The sequence below is a fragment of the Pholcus phalangioides genome, unplaced genomic scaffold (genome assembly GCF_987345545.1).
Source record: "Pholcus phalangioides strain wild (caught in Gottingen) unplaced genomic scaffold, Ppha-v1.0 ptg000011l_1, whole genome shotgun sequence".
Lineage (NCBI taxonomy): Eukaryota > Metazoa > Arthropoda > Arachnida > Araneae > Pholcidae > Pholcus > Pholcus phalangioides.
This window is the reverse complement of record NW_028301604.1, coordinates 15,135,087-15,160,375: the sequence shown is the minus strand read 5'-3', so window position 1 is coordinate 15,160,375 and position 25,289 is coordinate 15,135,087. Positions and strand designations below refer to the sequence as shown.

Sequence of the window (25,289 nt, the reverse complement as noted above, 5' to 3'; positions counted from 1 at the left end):
GTACATGTTGTACACAAATCGAAAAGAAGGATAGGCACTATTTGAATAAGAAATGTAATGTGAAATTCTCCATGAAATATCTTACATAAATCCTTTTTCCGCACTCTCATATGAGCAAAATCATTGATAAGGCCATTAAAATCGTTTGAGTTATTTCTGGTTGGTTCAATGCATAATAAAGCTATAGATGATAGTTTTTCCTGTAGAAGACTTGAGCAAACTGTTAATTTTTATCCCTTTCAATAAAAAGAATGATCCTTCTCTAGAACAGTTTGATATTAGTTATGTTGTCAACGATGATTCAATGCTGGCTCAACGTTTGGAATAATCTCTTCTAAACCTCTAGCGTTATTTAACATTTGTGGAATTGTGTCACCAACCTTAACCAAGGATAAAAATTGTTGCAGTTTGTCTGAAAAACGTGTTTGCAAGATCAGATGCATAAAGTTTTGCATTGCAAATATACAGAATCTTCATGAAGATTTGAGTATTTCATGTTTATCAAACATGCACAAACTTTCTTGTCATCGTTGCATAAATCATTTTACTGTCAAAAAGATGTGAAATTGAGAAATCGAACAAAAGATTGTGTCACACTCAAACATAATTTTGTAGTGGAGGAATTAAAATTGCAATAGGTGCATTATAATGCTGTGTAAAGGCTATTACTGATTGATATAATATTAAAACTGATATTTAATAGGGTTTGCTAATAATGGACACTTTTTGAAATTAGATAATATGAATTAGGAAAAGTTCTTTGATTTTCCACAATTTCACCAAATGAAAGTTATAAAAATTTGAATAAAATATATACTGAGGAAACAGTTATTTTCCGGATATTATGCTGAGGTGAGCTCGGAAAGAAAAGTCATCACGTCTCCGCCGGGACTCGAACCCAGGCCCTCTTGCATACCGGGAAAGCATGCTGCCATCTACACCACTGGAGACACATGAATCTGCCTTCCTAATTTCACGCACTGTGTCGTGAGGCGCTGAAGTAGAGGCATTAGTAGCCTCTCTTAACTTCAGGAAATGGCCCCCGGGTGGGACGGTTTAGAGAGATATAGATGGCTTTTTTTCTCAGCCAGAGATATCAAGGAAACAGTTATTTTCCGGATATTATGCTGAGGTGAGCTCGGAAAGAAAAGTCATCACGTCTCCGCCGGGACTCGAACCCCAGGCCCTCTTGCATACCGGGCAAGCATGCTCACCTCAGCATAATATCCGGAAAATAACTGTTTCCTTGATATCTCTGGCAGAGAAAAAAAGCCATCTATATCTCTCTAAAATATATACTATTATAAGTTTGCCCCCAATAAAATGGGGGGCCCTGGGCAAATGCCCATGTTGCCCATGCGGAAATTGGGCTCTGCCACCAAAGCATCTCAGAAATCCTGATGCATGGGCGGATATATGGGGGGGGGGACGTGGGGGCATCCCCCCAACATCAAAGGTGAAGCCGACTAATCTAGTGCATATATGTATAGATGAATCGACATCATCATCATCATCATCATTGTGCCCGCCCCCCCCCCAGCAATAATGACCGTGGCCCCCAGACTTCCAACTCTATCGCGATAGAACTTTGAGGTGGAGTACCCCCCTCCGTGAAACTTCATATTTCAATAACAAAGTTAAGTTGTTGTTATGTAAAAATTCTGTTTTTTGTTCGCGTCCTTAAATTTTGCAACTCGGAGTTTCACCCCCCCCCCCTCCTCGACAAGTTCTGTCCCTCTCTTCCCATTACTTCTAATTATTTTTATTAAAAAAGTAAGCTCCTATCCACGTTGAGGAAGCCAGAAAGGGGTCATATACTTGGTCAGAAGTAGTGGTGCTTTACCAGAGGTCCTCCGATTTACGGAAAATTCACCACCAATTCACCTACGGAAAAATCACAGCTAGGGAAATTTATTGACAACAGTTCTTCACCAGTAATTGAGTGACCAAGGGACTGAGCAAGTGAGTGAACGTGTGAGGGAGTAAGTGAGTAACTTCATGTGTGAGTGGGTGAATTAACTTATGACCGATGATTAACCGTACGAGTGACCGAGTGAGTGAGTAACCGTTTGAGTGAGCGGTTAAGTGAGTGAGCGACTGAGTGAGTGACTGTATGAGTGACTCAGTCACTTACTCACCTACTCGCTCGCTCATTTACTCACCTGCTCACTCACTAACTCTCTGAGTTACTTGCTCATTGTGGCTCACTCACCTATTTCTTCTACTCACTTACTATGTCACTTTGTCGATGTTTGTCAGAGAATTTTCTTAGCAGTGAATTGTCATGTCGGTGAATTTTCCCAACGGTAAATTTTCCTTTCGGTAAATTGTATGGCGGTTATCGACGGTGAATTGTTGGCGATGAAATTTCCACACACAAGGGTCCTTGGAGACACTTCGGAAATGGGGGTTCAGTGAGCTTGGATGAGAAAACAATTAACACATTATTTTCGCATTGCTATATAAATATGTAATATTATTTTGTAAAGGGGTACGTGTGCGTGTGGCTTTCATTTTTCTTCATTTTAATTATTTTGACCGAAATTGTCCGTGGAACACAAAACATTAATAACCCCTTCTGAAGAATACACCGAGAGAGAAAAATAAAATGAAGAAAAATTTGAACTGAGATACAAAAAAAATGGTGGGAGTTCTGAAAAATTTCAAGCCTTAGTAGAAAAACTCATTCTCAAGTTGCGCCCCCCCCCATCGTTAAAAATCAAATTGCCCCCCCCCCCCCGTGGGAAGCGGGCGTACGTTAAAAATCATCGGTCTCTCTATATAACTTATGTATATCCTTAAATTTCTCATTTCTATGAGCAGTGTTTCTCAATCTTTCTGAACCCAAGGACCAGTAAAATGTCTGAAACAATTCTAAAGACCAGCTATGTCCCGTAATAAGGGAAATTCTTTTATTTTTGGTTGTTTCGATTTTTTTTATTCATTTGTCCTATTTTTTTCCACGAAGCTTCTTTGAATTCGTAATATTTTCTAAAAATTGTGAACAAAGATAATCATAAGTTATAAATTATATTATGAAAAATTATTGCTATAAATATGAATATCCATCTCACATATATGTCAGATAATGAAAAAATTCAATGTTTTTTCCGTGCACTACTTTTCAATGCACCGCGATTTCCAATAGCTCTCTCCTCCTTCCATTTCAGCAGTTTTAACAACAATTGGTGATTTTGCGACTTATGGCATCGTTTTTGGTGACAATTGGCGATGCCCGTATTTTGCCGTATTTAAGATAGCAGTTTAAATAATAATTTAATAACAGGTAAAGTTAAAGAGCAAAAAAGTGTGTGTGTGCGTGTGTTTTAAGTCACGTATCTGGAAATTTAACAGAAAATAAAATTTGAGTTGAAATGAAATTTTAAATTTAAAAGATAATAACTTTTTCCACCTTTGTTCCCATATACACTTCATATTCTTCTGTTTTGCTCCCAAAAATAATTGTCAAGATATTTTCGGTGTGTGTGTATTCCTCTTATATAGAATCATCAAGTTGAGAACTCTTTGGTCAAGGTCCTCTTTTGGGTAAGCACCCATGCTTTCTTTGAATTTCTCGAGATGATCATGGAGGATGCTATATGTCATATGTATTGTAATTACCGTAAAGAATATGGAATACAAAGAACTTCCCAAAAAAAGTCAAAAACCGATAGAATTGAGATATATCTGTTTACATGCTTAATGGGTAACCGCTGGATCAAAAACTATCTTGGGCGTAGCAACCCAGGTCGATAAGATACTCGCCTAAAGTACCAAAGGGTGTTTAAAGGTGTCGCGAGTTCGATACCCGGTTCGCCTTTGTCAGAAAACTTTCCTGACACAGGGGTACAACAGAAGCGGTGACATGACCGCAGAAAACATTGCTACCGGCAGGAGTCCCATCGAGGGGTTAGCGCACCAATCTCTCGATGAGTATAAAAAAAAACAAGCCTGCCGTTCGGAATCGGCAATAAAGTGTAGTCCCGGTCTAATTAACCCTCGTGTGCAGAAAATGGCCGTGGTGCAACAAAAATGATCAAAAACCATCTTGAGCTTTTAGAAAAATATAAAAAATCTGTACAAAAAAATAGAGTATCCAATGTTTCGCCAAATAACAAATCGCATTCTCCCCGCTCATCTTGAAAAATTCAAAGAAAACATGGGTACTTACCCAAAAGAACACCTTTACCAAAGAATTGTAGACTTTGAGCATGTATATAAGGGTGAGCACATCGAAAACAACATGGCAATCATTTTTTGGGAACTAAAACGCGAAGACGAAGTGCATATGGAAATAAAAACGGAAAATGTCCCCTTATTTTTAAAATTTAAAATTTTAACTCAGTTTTATTTTTTGTTAAACATCTAGTTACGTGACTAATATTCTAGAAGTTATTTAGTTTTTAAAATTATTACCGGCGCGAAAAGTTTTTTTTGTCAATTACACAATTCAAGTAACCTAATCAGTCAATGGTAAATGGCCAATTCACAAATATCGATCTTTTTTCTCTCGATATTTTGGTGCTTTGGAACGCTCTTTTTAGTTTTCAATTAGGGATCGGTGCAAAAAATATAAATTGGAATAATGAGAGAAGTTGGTTTTTTTACCTTCTATATCACCCAGTGTCACTCGTTTGCGATTCACTAGAAGTGAAATTCTCTAATAATTTTTTACCCATGTAATGAAATCATATGCCAACATTAACGACTGGAATGATTTAATTACGTGTTTGCAAACAAGTAATTTATAGATTTGTATTGATATTTTTTTAAAACAGGTGGAATATTAATTACAATCACTCGATGTATTAACCTAAAGGGCCTATTTGAAACCGTTATCTCATTATTTGATCAAATGCAAAATTCAACTACAGTATTTTGCTGCTCATTTGCGAACGTCCCCTGAATCCGCTTTCAAACTTTAAAATGTAACATCTCGGTCAATATTTGTCGTACGGCAACGAAACATGTTCTGTTTTACATATTTACTTTTTCTAGGTAGTATTAGGTAATACTTTTTCTAGTTAGAGCTCGGGGGAAATATAAAAATTAAACTTCGCAATTTTTCAAAAATTAATTTTTTTAGGTGAAAGTGCCATATCTCATATTTATCTCATTTAAAATATTTTTCAATTGGAAGTTTTATCTACGAACGAAAATTGAGAAGGGAAAATGTCTAGTAAGAATTTTCTGGACACGTTGTATATATGAATTATAAGCGATAACAAAATAAATAATTGAAGAATTGAAGTAAGATGACTTTTTTGGTTGACATCGTTCACATGCATCAGTTTGCATTTGCTAGCGAAATCAGAGACAAGATGAAAACAATAGAATGAGCTGAAAAGACATTCTTTTTTGTGTCATGCGTACGAGATAGAAAGGAATAGCATGCGTGGCGCTTCATGCTTTGTCGTTATTTTGAAGCTCGAATACTTTCTTTTTTGTTGTTGTTGTGCTTCTAAAAACGCCTTTGAACATGTTTTTTTCTGTTTTGTTTCTTGTTTTCATGTCACGTTAGACGTGAAAAAATACTCAGTAAATGGAATACACACACATCGTCCATATTGCCAACAAGTTTGTAGGCCTAATCATAATTCGTAGAAAGTTATATCACTTCTCTTAAAATTCTATTCTTGAAAAGTTTGATGAAATTTCCACAGATGCAAGTGCGTTTCTGACTTCTGAGAAAACGAAGTTTTTGACTCTTTCAATATCGAATTTAAATGCAATTATAAGTAGCCCCCTCCCCTACTTTGTTTTCTATAATTTATTTTCATTTCTCTCTACCCAAAATAATTAAATCATAGCATTAAAATACTCTATCAGATTCCAATTTATGTGATGTGATGTATATCAAATTTTACTATTTACTTCATTTTTGGGCTTACGTTTTAAAAACTTAATTTTTGGAGGCTTGCGGAGCTTAGACTGATGCGGCGTGTACATTGATTTTTTTAAGAAACACTATGCTTAAGAAAGAGTTTTGAGTGTGAACATGATCGTACAACATCCACAATTTAAATTAATTAATTTTTTTCGATTATTGCATTCAGAATTGGTTCTGAGTATTTAGCTAGCATTTTTTAACAAATATTTGTTTGTAGAATGCAAGTAAATAGCATTTAAAATTTTTCTATCTTGGAAAAGTGCTGTAGATGCACCGATGCGGCACTTATGTTAAGTTCACAAATACAGATTTTAATGTTTTTTGCTCACTGCGGTGCAAATCCCGAGAAATAAGGTAACCATTACCTATTACAGTGGAACCTCCCCTAACGGACACTTCCCGTTAACGGACACTTTTCTGATTTCTGGTCCCGTGAAATAGGGCTTTATTGTATTTCGTTCCCCGTTAGCGGACACTCTCAATTTTTCCAGACTCTAACTTATTAATTTTCGGTCACAAACAGAGAAACCAGGAATATATCACATTCAACTAAGATTATGTTTAATCCCAAACTTGTATTGGTAAATATGATAACCCGTCAATTAATTACTTTATTAACTGAACATTACGATGATCCAGGATGGTGAATTCAAATTTTAATGGTGGTTTTGTTTGTTGATACATGTGAAGTAAGTCAATATTACAAGACTGATAACGTTACGAATGCTTTTATCTTCTTCACACTTAATTTAGTTTAACTTCTATTGCAAAATATGTGTAGTGCACGTATCATGTACGGGTAAAAATAAATAATTGTGCTTGAATGAGAAGAAAAATTATAATTTTTTCATATTTATCAGACTTTTTTAATCTCTATTTGAGAATTACGCATAATGCCCGGTAAAAGTAATAAATATGTAGTGTATTTTAATCAAACTTTCTTCATCGAAGGGTTTGGTAATATGCATAACCACCGGTGTATCACTTTTACAGTAACATGTATATTTTAGCATTAAAATATATATGAGAACCACGATTGGACCGAAGGAAAACGTCGTATAAACGATGTTCTACTGTATATCGTACTGCCCCATTAGCGGACAAAATGTTTGGCCCCATGGATGTCCGTTATTGAGAGGTGCTACTGTATGTGTCTATTAAGGCTATTATATTGTACACACTACGTATATAATCATTACCAAAGGTTCATTAATGATTATACAACATTGTTGCGATACAAAATGGTACTTAATGGCAATGACGCTACTTTCTAAAATTGCGATGTAAATAAAGTATCGTTAACCCTTTACGGCGCATTACTCTTTAAAGTTGGAATTTCAACAAAAAAACGAGGATTTTAAATAACGCGTCACAGCTGAAGATCATGGATTGCTTTGTTTGGTGGTGTCTTCTATGATTGAACAGGAAATTTCAAAGTAAATGGTAAACCTCTTTTTTTATCCATTTATAATTGAATTTAACGGTTTGAGAAGCTAGTCAAGTTGGGTGTTCCATGCAGTGGAACACTGAACAACAAAGGGTTAAAAAATGAAGTACAGCATTATAAAAGCTAGTTTTGGAGAAAAGTTCCGTGAACTAGGCAAATATACGCATACTCTGAAAATTGCCAAAAAAATTCACTTTTTATACTTATATGTAATAATGTAATATTTTTGTTTCAAGTTTACAATAATAGTTATTGTAATTAATACAATATATATATACATTGATAATAAGTTTCTAAGAAATAATAAATTGGACTTCACATTATAAAATATAAAGTAAAATTCACAAAACTCGCAACACTCATATGTAATTCATTATTTACTTGAAAATTCCTAACTTTATTCAATTGAATATCTGGAATGCAAAACACTAAAATCTCTTTTACCATCTCCTAATACTAAAGAAAATAAATATAGTTAATTCATTTTCCTCAAAATTTTATACCCTTTATCAGACCATTCCGCATTTTAATTTGGCTCTATTGAGCCCCTTAGAGAATAAAATAGCGTTACAACAAAATATTACTATTGTTTCATGCATTCAAATTTTGATATTTGATTTCATCGTTTTTTCACTCAATCAAGAAATTAATTCTATTTTGTTTCGATTCTAGTTACAGTAAAATAAGGGAAATATAATTGAATAGTGCGTATGGGATTTATTGACCCCTATAGTTTATAGTAGTAATTTATTTTATCAATAACGTTGAAGAAAATATTGTGTACCGATGATTTCTCTGAACAGTATGTTCAGAACTATTTTTATTAAAATTAATTAAATATCAATTTTGGGAGAAAAAAAAATTAATTTCTTCTTTATTGTCTGAACCAGATGTTCTTTACTATGGGTAGCATTGCAATTACTGTATTATCCAAACATACACACCGACACACATACATGTCAATAACAATGATGCTAGATTAAGATACGCAATATTTATTCTCATTACTTACACAAAAAGTATGAACTAATCGAAAAATGATGAAATTATTAAATTTCCCAATATTCTCAGTTGGTTTATTAATCTACGAAAGGGTTCATTGATATACTTTTTTAATCTTTATTATGGAACAGAAATATATGAAAACATTTATGAGATTTATTGAATTTTTTGGGAGAATCTGTTCGGTTAATGGCAGCTATTGTCTGTTAAATTCATACGTCGAGCATGTGAATAGATGTTTTATTTTTTGTTTTGTTTTTTATAGTTATAGTTTGTAGAATTAATTTATTTATCAGCAAAACGTTAAAAGAAAAATTAGGGAAGGAAATAAGGGATAAATAAAAGGCAAGGGAAAGGGTAATACGTACACTTCAATTGATATTGATAGCAATAAATCCGCATCTATAGCTGAAAAAACGCATATATACAGGGTATTTAAAATTCCACCAAATCCCTGTCAAATTAACCGTAAACTGCATGAAATTCCCATGGTATAACAAAAGAGATGAATAAAAATTCAGTAAAATGACTTACTTTCAATAAATAGAAGTGAGTCTTTCGCTTATGAACTGCATATGCTTCAAAAAGGTATTTTTCGAACATTTATTTTATTATATCAAGCATGTCTTTGAAAAATCGACTTCGTCGTCTACTTACTTTCTGCTCGAAATCTAATATCATACTTAAAATATCAGTTAGTGTATTTTCATACTATTCATGTATGCAAGTTAGTCAATGATGCATCAAAGACACCTATCAATTTGATGGCTTATTTCATTAAGCTTTATGAAAGACTTCATCCCCTATCGGCATACTCCAACATCGAAAAGTTCTTTATTAATACATAACATTTCTATGAACAACATTTTAAATACCTACGTTTTTATACAGAGAATAATTACGCACTGTTGAAGGGTTAAAGAAATATTGTGGAGCAATAACGTGAATTCTAATAACTACTGTGAATAACTCTAATAACCTATTATTCTACATGCACGTTAGAGAGAGGAAATATTACAATGCCGTGTATGTGTGTTTATCAACGAACCAAGCGCATAAAAAAAGTCATGGCTTTATAGTTTCTTGAACTCTAGATAGACGCCACTCAAGACACAATCAATTCAATGCTCGAACATAACTTTGAGAAAAAGTAACACAGCACAAAGATCTTTCAACGACAGAACAAACGTAAACACCAATTCAATTTTTTTTTTAATTTGTCACTCACTGCTAAACGTGCCACATAATGTTCCAGGTTGCATAATAAGGTCATAAAGTAATGAAATATCACGAAATTTAGTCTCACACGGTACTCGAAGCAGTCAAAAATTTCTTGGAAAACACTCGTTGTTCTAGAAGGAAGAATGCGCCTCAGCTGAGAGAGCGCGTTTTTGTTCTCACCGCTTTTTTTCTTTTTTGAAGGTCATCTGGGAACGCAGATTTATTTTCATATTTGTAATAACTTTCAGTACATTACGTACTTTCAACCGCGTGAATTATTGGTTGAAAAAACTCAAAAATTTCATTTTTCCTTGCCTTGTTCACGTAATTCCATAATCATGGTCAAGGTATGAACCAAGCTCTAAGTCTTTGGCAATTTATATTCGTTTTTTTTTCGGTCTATTTAGAATTCATTGTTTTCACTGGCAACAAAGTGTCCGAGATGTTTGTATTCATCTCAAAATCTCCATTTCGCGTTCATTGACTTCCATTTCAATGTGCCGTGGCCAGAGGTGTCGGAAGTGTTTGAAATTTGTGCTCGCCCTGATCTTTATATAGAAAATTTTGATTTCTGAATCAATTCGGAGGTGCTCAGACCCATGTCATAAATTATCGTGGGTGCTCCTACCGCACCCCCGGCTTCGACGCCACTGGCCATGGCAACAAAAATTCAGATAGCAAGTGCGACCCCATTACATTGTGAGGAATAGCAAAATTCACCAAAAAGAAAATTACTTTCATTCAAATGTATCATATAATACATTTGTATCCGTCAATGGAATGATCCAAAAGTTTTTATTGCCCCTCATACTCAAGCACAGAATAATCCGCAAAATAGTGATTGTCCCTTATCATAGAAATCGAAATCGTTCGTTCACGCCAATGGCCGCTTTGCGCCAAATGAGAAACAATCTGCTTATGTTTCTGGAGATGAAGAAAAATACTTAGAAAGATTATATAATTTCACTGGCTTCAACTAATTCAAACAAGTTTAAGTACAGTATTTCCATTGTTATTTGAAGTGTGATACGCATTCATCGATATCGCCCTTTTTTTGGCCAAGACCTGCATAGCACTATTGCATAAAATTATTATTATGTTTCTGTCTGATGCTTCTTAAAATATCGTTTTCTTATGAGTTTAAAAGCAGTGTTGCATCCTCCTACAATGTTTTCGTATTAATCCGACTCTAAATACGCTACTGTTTCATAAATTCGATGTCTCACTGTTGGCCAGTATCATCACTCCGCGATAAAAAAACTGGTATAAACGAAAAACCAGTTTCGTTATCAATGAATGGTAGTACGGACTAACAGTGAGTTGATTACATGAAATGAGTAGCGTATTTAGAGCCGGATTAATACAGAAAAATTGTAGGATGCACACGCAATATAGTACTTTTAAACTCATATAGAAAACGATATTTTGAGAAACATCAGACGGAAGCATAATAATAATAATAATAAATTTTCCATTTAATCAGTCAATATTTGATTCTTTTTGGCAGATTTTTTCATAATTACATTAATTTGTTTTCTTAAATCCAATAGACAATAATGCGAATAACAACGAAGCTACAAACACGATCAGTTTTTTAAAAGAACAAAACTGAAGTGAATTTCTATAGCTATCAATCTCGATTTTTGGTAACACTGAAATTAATGGTAATGTTGTATTCACTGCGTGTAGAAGAAAGGCGTGTTTCACTGATGCTTTATTATCGATTCACGGAGATTTATCGCTGATTTATCGTTGATTAGTATATGTTTTCTTTCTGGAACAGAGACACGAAAGATTCATTAAACAAAAAACAACGGTAGTCCCATTTCAGATGCTGGAAACCAATTATGATTTCACAGTGATTTTTCAGTTTCTCTTATATATTATAATATTTCAATCAAAAACGCCAAGAAGAAAAAATATTTAGGTACACTGTTTTCTACTCACTGATAAAAAAAAAACACTAAGTAAAAGTGTCAAATTTGTGACACTTTTATTTAAAGTCAAAATTTGTGAACATAAACAAACCAACTCTCTCTCTTATATTAACATTTTTCTTTAAAAAACTAATCTACCTACGTGTCATTTTCTTTTATATAGAAATCACTCGAAATTCTCTTTCTAAAAAGCACGAACTCATAAAGTTATTAAGACTTATTTGTTATTCTAAAAAAAAATGTTAAAAAAAAATACGAAACAAAAACAATAAAAGCAGAATATCTATCCATCTACTTTGATCTCAGTTGTTTCCGCATTTACACATTGCCTGTTTAGCATCAGAATTTTTTAATACATTTGATGGTTGTTTATTTGATGTTAATATTAAAAAAACTGAAATAATTTTCATAAATTTTAAAATTCTTAATTACTGATCAATTACAGTACTGCAGTTGAGTTTCAATTATATTTTCGCAATTTTTTTATTTTTGCTGAAGTTGTGCAAGTCGTAAAGATTTCTATATCATTTGCTTACTTTCGAGGAATAAGGAAAACAACTTTTTTTCCACTGATCAGATTATTTTCCTCAATCATCCTTTCTTTAAGAAGTGTCAAACCTAAAAGGAAGCAAAGAGCAAGATATAGAGAAAATAAAAAAATAAACGTTTCTTCTAACCATAATAGGCCGAGGTCGTCGTTCTTGCAATCAAGTAAAAAATATTTGGCGATGATCAAACAACTTGTGTGTAACAAATAACAATCTAATTTCGAAATATTTCGTGAATTTATCTAAACGATGAATTGTGTGGTGAACTTAAATTATTGGGTACTGAACGCATGGCATTCCCCCGTGCCATGTTAAGGCATGGGCCCCCCCGGGCACGGCCCGGGGGCCTCAAGAGAAAAGGGGCCTCACAAAAATGAGATCAGGTTGAAATTTTCGAGAATTTGCCTGATAGGCCCACAGAAAGATCACTTGGCCCGGAGGCTCATGGTGCTCTTAAGACGGCCCTGCATCCCCCCCCCCCAGGGTGGAGCTGACAATCATCCTGGGCTCCAGGACGATGGTCATAATTTTTTGCTTTTTCACGCTATAAATTAACTATAGAGGGCCCCGTGAAAAATTTAGCCTGGGGGACCTGCCAGAAGTCTCAGCCTAGGAGGGGTCCTGCTCTAGGATGTGGGGGTCGTGACTGAATGTTACTAGAGTTATTCTGAGCACTTTTTTTCAAGATAATTCATGTTTGATAATTACTTTTTTTTTTAATCAGTGGCCACTGATTTCAATGCACTGACGTAGAAAACATGAATTGTGAACTCAAAATCAGAAGCTGACCAATTCCGTAAATAATTTAAATAAAGCTCAATACGTATGAATTCCAAGTATAATTCCTCGTTTTCCTCATACGATACGATACATTTTTATTTTAGGTTTTATAATACACTTCCTTTTTTTTTTGTTTCAAACTTTTCAAAAAAAAAATATTTAAAAGAATTAAAATACTTCCCACAAACTTGAAGTATGTCTAAAGACGATATTTTAATTTTTTATAGTTAATTCAATTGTTTTTAATCCCGTTCGAAAAAATTTCTTTAATTGGGTACACCTTTGTATGCGAAATAAACACTATAACGATATCACATACCATAGCGCTGATAAGAAGAAAGAAAATATTGGGGGGGGGGGCAGTGGTAAGTTAGTGGGTTTTACATTCATAAAATATAACACTCCAGTGGTTTGAGAGCTAGCTGTGTAGGGTAGGTCTGGATTCGGGCATGGATGTCTATTAACGCTAACAAATTCCCTGAACAGATCTTACGGATCTCTTGGGAATACGTAAGGATCAGGGTCGTCTTAAGAGCATCGTGGGTCCCCGGACCAAATGATTTTTCCGATTCCCTACGTGGTGAATTCTCGGAAATATTAACCACATTTCATTTTTGTGAGGCCCTTTTCTCTTGAGGCCCCCGGACCATGCCCGGGTGGACCCATGCGTTAGGACGGCACTGGTAAGGATCGCGTTATTATTAAAAATATATATACCGTATAAACTCGTATATAAGCCGACCCCCCCCCCCCCCCACTTCAGGACCACCAAAACCACAATACATTGAAAACCCGTGTATAAGCCGACTCCACAAAAATCCGCGCATTTTAGAGAAAGAAAATCTTATATTTTCATGCAAAATGAATAGCTAGCGGAAATTTACAATAGAAAATTATTCAAACTTTTTAATCCATTTCTTCTGAGTCTCCAATCGTAATCCATCATAGGGGGTACGGCATTTTCGTTTTTATCCTCATCTGGGCTGTCACCGCTATTGTCACTTTCAAAGAGGATATCATCTTCAGTTCCGTCCATAGCATTGCTGATGCAACACTTTTTGAAGGATCGAATGATAATTTCGGTGGAAACAGAATTCCACGCCTCATGTACCCATTGACATACTAGGCCAACGTCAGGTTTCTTCAAGGCACCACTTTTTGTAGTTTCTTTAACATCGGAACCAGGGCCGCAACTAGGGGGGATGCAAGCGGGTCTGGTGCCCTGAGCGCAGGACTAGAGGGGGCGCAAATTTCACTCTTTTATCTTCCCTTCAACATTATGAGGGGGCGCCAAAATGCGTGCTTGCCCCGGCTGACCAAACATCTAGTTGCGGCCCTGATCGGAACTCATCCTTTCGATCCACAAATTCCTCATGTAGTCTTTGAGAGGCTTGTTGAAGGCTTGTTGAGGCGAACACTGCAACAAAAATGACTACTGATTGCGGGGGTCGATATTTTTTCACCAAAATCTGACCCGAGTAGAAGAAGCCGACTACCCCCCCCCCCCCCACTTGAGGAACGAATTTTTCCACAAAAAAACTGGGCTTATACACGAGTATATACGGTAAGTTACATTGGGCTGGGGGGTCAGCTCAGGTCTGTAACTAGGCTGGGGCAACCGACACTGCCCTGGAACCACGAGCCAAATAGGGGCCTCACAAAAAATGAATACTTATTTTGCATAGTTTTTGCTTTTAAAGCCCCCCCCCCCAAGAAAATGTCTGCCCAGCGGCCCCAAGAAGGTACGCTACGGGCTCAAGTCACGGGTGGAACTCACCTCTCGTTTGTTTTGTGAGATGAATTAACACTTCAATCTCATAGAACAGAGGGCTTTAATGTAATCATCGTAAAAATAACCTCTGTAATATATTTACAGGCATCTCTGAAGACCGCACACAGATCATGGTCACCTTTCTCTACCATAACCGGGGCGGGGGCAGCAGGGCCGCAACTAGTGGGAGCAGGCGGGTCTAGTGCCAAAGGCGCGAACCAGACGGGGCGCAAATTTCCCCCTTTGACCTCTCCTTCAACATTACAAGGGGGAGCCAAAATGCGTGCTTGCCCCAGCTGACCAAGCAACTAGTTGCAGCCCTGAGAGTAAGCATGCAAATTGGTAGATTGTTACTTCGAATTTCTAAGGGAAGGAAGGCCCATCGCTGTTGAACTTGAGATGTCCTGGCTAGAAGTCCTTTGCATTCTTGAAACAGATGCACGTTATGCACCAAGTGTAATGTCGATTGAGACCAAGCTGAAAAGGTATAGTCAATCTACTAATTGCATAACCCTCAGAGGGGATGGGGCTGATAGGGCTCTGGCCCCCACATCCTGGAACAGGGCCGCTAGGCTGGGATGTTTTGCGAGCTCCCCGGTCATACTTTTCACATGCTCTTTTATAGTTAATTTACAGCGTGAAAAAGCAAAAAAAAAAAAGAGAATTGTCCCGGACCCCAGGGCTAGAGCCCTGTCAGTCCCACCCTTCTGGGGCCCATGTCCAAGATCAACCGTTTCTTTTGCTAGACGGGGATTCGTGAAAAATCCTTGCATCGAGGCCCACAAAAGATATCGGCCCACGGGTCCTGCTAGAGATTTAGGGCCCTCGACTGATTTAACCTCCTCTCGAGCTTGTTGATAAAACATTGTCTTTTTTATTGCTCATTTTTATGACCAGAAACTTTTTCAACATAGCACCACAATTAACATGAGCAACACTCGGAATGGGCCGAAATGGCAGATCACGCGTGACATGCCGGGAAGGCGTTAATTGATATAAGCTCGTGGGGAAGGCCACAACTAGATACCTCGTCACCCGGGGCAAAGCGTCATTTTTATCGCCCCTTGCCATGTAGAAGAAGCAGTTGAAGGGTGAATTCGGCGCCCCTTCTGGTCCAGCGCCCGGGGCAATAGACCCGCCTGCTTCCCCTTAGTTGCGGTCCTGGCTTATGGGCCATCTGCTTAATCCAAACGTTCCAGATTTGATCCCCCCGAATTTAAATGGATGCTTAAAGCTAATCAGAACCAACATTAAGCAGCATGATTCACCATCTTGAAACGAAAATGACCATTCGAGCTAAAAATAAGAAATGAAACATCAACAGGTCAGTATGGGAGTTTGAAAAACCCGCGTATTATCTAATCTGCGATCGAATGGATGACCTACTGGCGATTAATCTAAGCAAAAACAAAAAAAAAACAAAAAAATCTAACATTTTCCTAGTTTTCCAACGGCGAATTTTTCAACATGTTACATTCTTTGGCGCGATAGGTATATCTGTTGGCATGGCAACCCTGTCAACGCAGGCGTACTACTTGAGCTTCATACTACTCATTGGGTTTTGTTGTAGGCGGATGCGGTGGAGTTAAATCTCCCGATCCATAGGACAAAAAATTTTAATGTGCGATTGGATCCTCTTAGAAGTCAATCAGAATTCGCATCCGCCGATAATTATTGTCTTCCAATTGCAAATTTTTAACATCCTTAAGAAAATCCGATTTTTGTTTTAAAATTAATTTAAAAAAATTATTTTATTACATTCCTCCTATGTTAGGGTTAGACACATCAAGTGTCAGTGGTACTGATCACCAACTCTTGCAGCTCTGTTGAAATATTCTTAGGTTCCTATAAAATACTCGCCGTATTTATTTCTTAAACACGAATATTTTTACCAAAAAGATACAGCTTAACATTATTATCTGAGCGCATGTGTTAAATTATAATTAAATAGTTCACTCATGGCTTCGAACTCAAGATCCGGCGTATCTGAAACAAGTTCTAGTGAAACAGTCGTTGAAGCTAAATTATCCGGTCATGGTAAGTTTATTTCATGGTATATGGTAAGTTTTCTTTCATTCAACTAATTCAATGATGTCATTAGGTCTTCGGAAATACCGACTAAATAGATATAAAGGGTATTAGAGGAATACCAAATGTACTTTGAATTTGTTGTCTAATTTCCATTTATTTAATATATTTTTACATTTTTGAATGATAATTTATGTGAAAGTTTGGTAAAAAGAATTTACATGTGTAAACAGTTATCTAATTCATTGATATTCATGTTTCAAGATTTTGTACATAGCAAACCAAAATTTATTTATAGGTGATACAGTAGGAGATGGTGATGATGTGAATGATGGTAAGTTTTATTTCCTTTTTATATTGAAAGTAGTTGCAAAAGAATGTTGATTCATGGTCCAACCCCTTCTCCCACAAGGGGGAGGGGGTTCCTAACAGGGGTCTGGCATTAGGGCCAGGGACCTTCCTTATATATATTTTTTACATTGTAAAGTTACTCTAAAATCAATATAAAAAGAGCAAGCCAAAAATCCTGACCTAGAGGTAATGTTCAATTATGTGAGGAAGGCTATGATTGAATGTTTCGTTAATCATGATGATGCAACTCAAATCTAAAATAATGTATGCTTATTAATTATAATATATAGCTCATTTGTTATATTAAGCATTGTATAACAATCTCTGCTTAGAAAAGTATTGATTAATTACTGTGCCTTCATGAGAAATTCATAAAATTAAGTTTATATCCTAGCACATTTTTTTTTTTCCTCCAGCACATCCTGGGAAAAGAGGGAAGCCTCCACCTCTAGATGCAAGTATTTCTTTTTCTGATAATCAAGTTATATATTATGACTAAATTTTTTTTATGATTAGTGATTTTAATTTAATCTGATCTAATTAGTAAATTCCGAAAGAAGTCCTTATAGATGTTTTTATGAAAATTAGTCACTTTCTATTGCAGTGAAATTAGTGAAATTTTTTTTCTGTGATGTAGTTTTGTTCTCATATTAAACACACACAAAAACAACAAATGAATAAATTGATTAGAAGTGTACTTTAATCCTTTTTATCCATCTGTAAAAAAAAGACACACATGTGAAAATTAAAATTTAAGTTTAAATTAAAGTTTTCCCCAATAAAAATTTCACTAATTAAACTGGAACAAATGTTTGGTTTGCTATTAATACTAAAGCAGTACATTGTGTGGGTCATTGGTTCTCAAACGATCTGGTGTCCTGTGTGTACTTCCCACAACACTTCTTCGTGGCCACTCGAAGAAAATAAAATAAATAGGTAAATTTTATAAATAAAGAGGCCTACAGGGCTCCACCATGGGAAATTATATGTTAAAAAAGATCAGCGAGTAATAAAAATTTAACCACTGGTGTAGGTAATACAGTGGATCCACTTATGTTTTTCCAAAAACTATCATGAATGAACATAAGTGGGAAAAAATGCTGTTCGATGCTCTATCTCAAATGAGTATTAAAATTGGGAGTCGCACAAAAAGTTCTCAGTGAGAATCTCTTAAGCCGAATCCGCTGTATATATAAATTTCCAGTGTCAAATTTTTTAAACTTTTTTTTAATTTAATTTCTGACAAAAAACATCTAGAAAAATAAGAAAAAGAAATGTCCTTTTCACCAAACTTATAATTTACATTATAGTCATAATGTGTACTTTTATTTTCCTATTATTCATCTTGTTTGGCAATTTGCCTGTTGTGGCCATGACAAAACACATTCATCTCAGTATCAAGACTTGATATAATTTTAACCCTTAATTGGCGTTATCACAAATTCTGTGAGTAACTGGCGCCCTGGTGTCATTTTGACCCCAGCAAGTATTAATGCATTTCAAAAACAAAGTTTCCATAAAAGCAATAGGTTTTATACATGAATGCATCTATTGTTTTAATCTCTAAATTTTTCAATTTCCTTTAATTGGGTGGGTCTTACAAAATTGGCCAAAAAAAAAAAAAATTATAATGAAAAAATGTCTTCCAAAAACATTCTTAGGGGCAATTCTTTACCTGCTAATAATAAATGAAATATGGTCAGCAATGAAGTTTGTTAGAAATTCATGGTGAAAAAAATTCATTTAAATTTAACCATGTTAAGAGATAGGTAGATCCGACAAGGTATTTTTAACTGTTTCAGCACTTAACTTGATATTTATGCCTGGCAATCGTAATATGTTCTATCTATTTTTGGTAGCTCATTTTCATTGTGGACAAGCACTGATACTCCGAATTTTTTTTTTTGTCAATGAGGCTTTTTGGATCACATATTTTCCTCTGTTTTGAGGGACATACAAGGTAACCAATATGGCGACTCATGAAAGAAGCAAATCTAAATTAAAGAAATCTAGTAATGAACCTTTTTTTTATTAATGGGAGCTAGATATTTCGAATTATTTTTTAAGTTCAAGTTATTGATCTGCCTGTTTTGCTTCAAAAAATGCTTCTTGATTAAAGCTGCAGAATTCCTTCAATGTAATTTGTATGGGCCCATAATTAATTTGAAAACATCCTAAATTATATAGATTGATGCAGTTGGATATTATAAAACAATATGGAGACATTAATTCACATTTTTGTACTTAAGATATAAATAAAAAGTTGAAATCAATGTTATTGCATGGATATCCACCTCAAAAGTAGGTCTGAGGCTAATTACTTTATATTTAACTTTCTGGGCTTCGTGTCTCTAAGTGAACTCAATATTTCGAAAATCAAAAATTCAATTTTTAAAATTATTGATGTGGCGAAAAACCCCATTAAATTTCCATATTTCTGCTCTAAAATCAGCAATTTTAACATTGATCTCTATGGGGATCATCCAGTGTTTGTCCCTCAGAGTGATGCTGATGATTACGACGTCTATTAGAAAAGCCTCATTGTAATTTTTTTCTTTTATTTGTGTTTTTTGCTCAAGTTTATGGAGGACTACAGATTTCTAATTCGTCTGTCAAAACCAGTGTCTTTAGATGAAACATTACTGGAGCTTGATATGGCAATCGAGAATCTGAATTTTTTTTTTTATCCATTCTAACTTATAATCAAACTTTACTTCGGGTTACCTAATGCCAAGAGAAAGACATTTTTACATATTTAGCAACACTGATCAAAAACTAAGCATGTTTAAAATGTGTTTTTCAGAAATAATATTTCTCTGAACTGCAACCACCTGATAAAGTGAAAACAATTTTCAATTATATAGTTGTCATGAAAAAGAAAAATAGCCAGGAGAAAAGGATGTTTAATAAAAACTCGTGTTTTTTTTCTGAACTAATCTAATTTATGAATTTACAATTCTTAATGATTTAAAAGGAGGTTCAAGTGATGGCTGCATTCTTCTCAACACAAAATTTGATAGGTGGCAACTCGTGTTGTAGGATTTGAACTGATGTTTTCTAAGTCAACAAATGGGGGAAAAAAAAGTCTGGGAAAAATTTTCATTTGGCTGTGAACTATTGATAAAAAATATTTAAAATTATAAAAAGATGAAATATTGAAATTATACTGATCCTAAAAACATTGAGAAAAGGAATTTTTTTAAAGATAGAAAATTATTTTAAAATTTGAAAAATGGACTGGAGACAGCCAGGAGAAGGACATTTCCTTTTTACAAATGCAAATTTATTCATGCAAATTTTTGAAAATCTATTGATGAAAACATTTAAAACAGTGCGGTGACTTTTCAGAAACTGGAATATAAATAGAAAGTGATGAAAAAAACCTATGTCAAATATAGGTATTTAATGTAAACTGCTGGGTATACAATTTAGGCCAATTTCATGAGAATCACCTAATTATTTTTTCCCAACAGGATCTTTTACCAAGACATGAATTCAAAAGAAATGGAGGGTACAAAAGTTGCTTTTGGTTCTTAAAAATTATTTATCAAATTTTTTGAACAAAATTTTCATGATTAAAAAAACATTCGAGAAAATGAAATTCACCAATTCAAATAATATTTACCATATTTTCACAAGCGCCAAACTCAGTTCATTTGATCGTTTTTGTCGTACCAGTCATTTTCTGCCCACCAGGGCTAATTAGACCTTGACCTACAATTTATTGCTGATTTCAAATGGCAGCTTTTTTTTCTCTTACCGAGAGGTTGGTGCGCTAACCAGGGCCGTCTTAAGAGTATCACATTGGCCCCTGGGCTAGTCAATTTTTCTGAGGCCCTACCAAATAAATTATCGGAAATTTCAATTAATCTCATTTTTGTGAGGTCCCTCTTTGCTTGACGTCCCCCGGCCGTGTCTTAAGATGGCACTGGTACTAACCCCTCTATGTGGGACTTCCTACTGTAGCAATATTTTTCTGTGGTCATGTCGCCGATTCTGTTGTACCCTGTGTCATGAAAGTTTCTGACAAGGACGAGCAAGGTATCAAACTTGCAACCTCTAAATATCCCTTGGTATTTTAGACGAGAATCTTATTGACCTGGGCTACAGCGCCCCCACAAATCTCAGTTTTATTTGAAGTTGAAAAAGTTATGGTTCTTGCAAACAACACCATGATATGTTGATCATACAGTTCCTTACAGACGATTTACTGGTAGCACTGTCCTTGTGCTCAGCCATGGATATCCAATATTGCACGATTAATTTGAAATCATCATTAAAATAACTGATGCTCTTTCAGTACTCCATTCTGACCTGAACATTCTGGCCGTCAGATAAAAAAGCATGGTTTAAGCTACGGTCGTATTTTTTGCAAAATGCGAAAGAAAATCATAGAATGCAAAAGAAGTAATAGCCATTTTAACAAAAGTGCATACAGAGGTATGAAACGAGTAGACATCCATCCATCAATCATTACATTAGCATTGTAGCAGTTTGCTAAAGCTTTCCTCCCCATTTTCGGTTTTTCGCGAAAGGAATTTTTTATCCAGCTTAAACCCTGTAAAAAAGGCCTTACACAAGTGGTATGGTCATTTTGTCCCCCACGGAAACTTGGATCAATGATATAAAGGGAGGAAAAGTAGAACATCATAAATTTGTCAAATGCATTCCTTTCTCCAGAGGTGGCAAGATCAGCAACGTGAGGATTAAAATGACTCCACCATGCCAGTTAAGGGTTAAAACAATCAGCTCACATTGGTTTTCAAACTGCTCGGCACACCTCTTGGGGAATTTATGTATACTTAATTTTTAAAACCATTCTGTTATAAGTTCTTTTTTTATCTAAAAAGAAGTTAGGCATGGACAGAGATGGGGGTGGGGAATGGATCTCCCCAACCTGATAAAAAAAATATTTAATATTTTTATAAAAATACAAGAATTCAAAAACTTGTACAAGGCGTGTTGGGAAAGTAAAAATACAATGGCTAGTGATTATTTGGAACATTTGACCTAGTATTTAATACAAATTATTCATTTGTTCATGGGCACGGTAGCCCAGGTCGATAAGATGCTTGCCTGAAGTACCAAAGGATGTTTAGAGGTGTCGCGAGTTCGATACCCAGTTCACCCAAATTGCTACCACCAGGAGTCCCCCCATCAAACGGTTAGCATACCAACCCCTTGGCAAGTAATAAAAACAAGCCTGCCGTTCAGAATCAGCAATAAATTGTAGGTCCTGGTCTAATTAGCCCTCATGAGCAGAAAATGACTGTTGTGACAAAAATGATCAATGATCATTTCATTGATGATCAGTTCATGCTTCATTTTTCTATATAATTATCACAATTTTCCTAATGCTTGTTGGGTCTGAGTACTACCGTATTTTCCTGTGTATAATTTGCTGCGGTGCATAATCTGCATGCGAAAGTTAAAGAAAGAAAAAAAACATGCATAATCCCGCGGCAGTGTATTATCCGCATGATTTAAAAATAAACTTGTCTTGTGTGTGTTTCAATAATCAATCCATTGATATGCTAATTAAGGAAATTTATTTACAAAACAATCGTATTATCTATACACAAAACATAATTTATAGTTCAATCAAAAACCTTCAAATTCAGACTCATTGGAATACTCATCAGGCTGATAACATTTTCTACCGATTATCTGCAGCAGTAGATAATCTGCATTTTTTTAATGTTTAACCACTTTTTTAACAGATAATCCACGGATTATACGGAGGAAAATATGGTAGTTCCAGTCATAGAAATCTGGTGCATCCTTAACTTTATTTTTTATTGCGTCATTTTTTATCTCGTGATGAATGTGTTTCCCCAGATGTTTCTTCAGTTAAAAAAATAGAAGTCAGTGGGTAATTTTTCTCAGTTTTCAGATTTTTGTGAAAATTTTGTTTTGGGTTGTGTTTTTTGATAAATTTGACTTCCATATTTTTATGGCTATTTTTTGTCAGCCACCTTATTGGGCATTTTGCCTGTTGTGACCTATGTATTTATTATTTGTAATATTTGAGCTGTATAATAGAGATTGTCGAAATTTACCACTTGAATCTTCGTGAGAACCGCTTTGGTGACATTTGTTGAGAGCCTGAGCCATTGCCATTAAGAAGGCAGACATCATTTGCTAACATTCTTTTATTTTGAACAGCCTGTTGAAAGCCTGGCAAGTGTTTGGCAATGTGCAGCAGCATTAATTGTGATGCTGGGAAGCTAATGCCTTGTCTGTCAAAAAAAAATCCTATTCCAGAAGTGGTTTTTGTACTGATATCAAGGTTTTGAATTTCTTGGCTTTTAGATAATGTATATGACATCATTGATTTTTGCTTGGTTTCATGAACATTGATCCAACCTCTAAAAAAACATTCACAGCACCACATTGTTACATTTTGTCAATTCACTTCCTATAAACAGGAACAATTTCTCTGTGAATATCCGCTTGGTGTTAACATTTAAAGAGAGTATGATGGGGGAGCACCAGGGCTGGAACTGGAGGCGGCAACTGCAGCGGACAGAAAAATTTAGAAGGCAGCAGTTTTAGGTGGAAGCAACACAGTTACAAAATTATCAAATTTTAAAGTTGGGGGGGGTGGCAAAAATCCTAGTTACTGCCCTGGGAGCACACTTTACAATTGGTGGAATTTCCAATCGCCGCCACCATTGCAAACGCTTGCTATTCAAACCAGACTCAAGTAAGCAATGACAGAAGACCATGAGCTTGAATATCATGATCAAAGTCATTTTTGCCAACAAATGCGTAAAACAATACTTTTGTGGCTATTCCTTCTCTATCTTTACGTTCCAAACACCTCGTATTAGTTAAAAAATCCCATGTGAACAGGTAATTTTTTTCTGCATAAAGTCCCCAGTCCCCTATATAAATGAGAACATAGTGGTTGCATTATCAGTTTCAAAAAAGTTCTAATGTAATTTTTATGTATATTCTCCAGCCTGATCTTTTTTAATTGCAAGTTCATGTAGTTATAAAATGCTGTATTACACTTGCACAAAGTTATATATTTTTAGACCATATATTTGACAATTTATGTATGGTATTTATGTATTACGACTTGGATTTCTGAACAAGCATGTTGAATTGAAACAATAGGAAGATATTACACTATTGTTTTTCAAGCATCAGAACAGTAGGAAATGATATGGAATTTCACAGTAACTTACGAAAACCCACATTCTACTCTGTATTGATACTTTATATTTTCAGTCAGTATCACATTGTGAGGGAATTTCAATGAAAGTTGAAGTTTATAAGCTAATATTTAAGGCATCACAAACTACTTCTAATTCATAGTATTGATGAAAAATGTTTATTTTATTTATTTTTTTTTTTTTGCTATTTTATTTTTAATTTCAGTGTATGTATTGACAATAACACTTTATTGTAACATTTTTTAGGTTGTGGCGGCACAAGAAATACAGTACCAAACACAGGCTTCATCAATGGCTGATCCAAAAACACCCACCAGTGCAACTCCTGCAACACCTGGTCAGATATTGGACAGACGGAAAGGAAAAGAACGGAAAATTGGACATAGAAGAGTTGATGAAGAAGGACAAATAACTTTCAAAAAAGTAATTTGAGTAAAGATGTTGCTTTTTAAATAAGATAAAGGGTGCTGAATGGTCAATAAAGTTTTCGTTTTTTCTTTTTTTCCAAATTTTTGCTACAGTTATGTGTATAGTTCTTCCATGTTATTTAAAAGTTAGCTTTTTTGAATAGCCTCATAACATGCTGTCACAATAAACATGCTGAACAATTAGTCATATGAGCAACTGATGCAGAGGTCATTCACCGAGAGAGAGCAGAGGGAAGTAACTCTTCTCTTACAAAAAGTTTTGTAGACTTTTTTGATTCTCTCTCCCCTCCATTTCCCAGCTAAGTAGTTGTAAGGGAAAATAGTTTACTGCAACAAGAGATTGTTGAATGAAAGTTAGTAATGAATATCAGAACAACATCGGAACTGATTCAAGGAAGAGAAACTGATTCATGTTTATGTGGTTTTTTTTCCAGATACAAACATCTCAAATTATGGGCTCCATACAGTTGGGTATTGGTCATGCAATTGGTAGTTTAGCATCCAAGCCAGAACGTGATCTTTTGATGCAAGATTTCACAATTGTTGAAACAACTTCATTTCCACAGTGCGTGTATATTTTTTTGGCCACAAATTCCTGTATTATATAAACTATTGATATAACATCTATTGAAATAATGTATGCAGATTTTAAATATAAGTTTTTCAATGTGTTTACTCTTGGTTTCTCTCTTCAAGAGACACTTG

At 35.1% G+C, this 25,289-nt stretch overlaps 1 protein-coding gene across 4 annotated transcripts in view; it reads left to right on the top strand.

The window, feature by feature from the left end:
• Positions 1 to 16,142: 16,142 nt before the first annotated feature.
• The window catches only part of LOC149080105 (phosphatidylinositol 4-phosphate 5-kinase type-1 alpha-like), a 93,086-nt gene continuing 83,939 nt past the window's right edge, over positions 16,143 to 25,289 (top strand). For 3 of the 4 annotated variants that reach the window (XM_089239106.1, XM_089239104.1, XM_089239108.1), the window contains exons 1-5: positions 16,143 to 16,633; positions 16,923 to 16,958; positions 17,392 to 17,429; positions 24,403 to 24,579; positions 25,019 to 25,149. In XM_089239106.1, coding sequence (XP_089095232.1) covers positions 16,555 to 16,633; positions 16,923 to 16,958; positions 17,392 to 17,429; positions 24,403 to 24,579; positions 25,019 to 25,149 — 461 coding nt within the window. In that variant the 5' untranslated portion in view covers positions 16,143 to 16,554. The remainder of the gene's footprint in view (positions 16,634 to 16,922; positions 16,959 to 17,391; positions 17,430 to 24,402; positions 24,580 to 25,018; positions 25,150 to 25,289) is intronic. The other variant, XM_089239107.1, reaches the window with a different exon arrangement.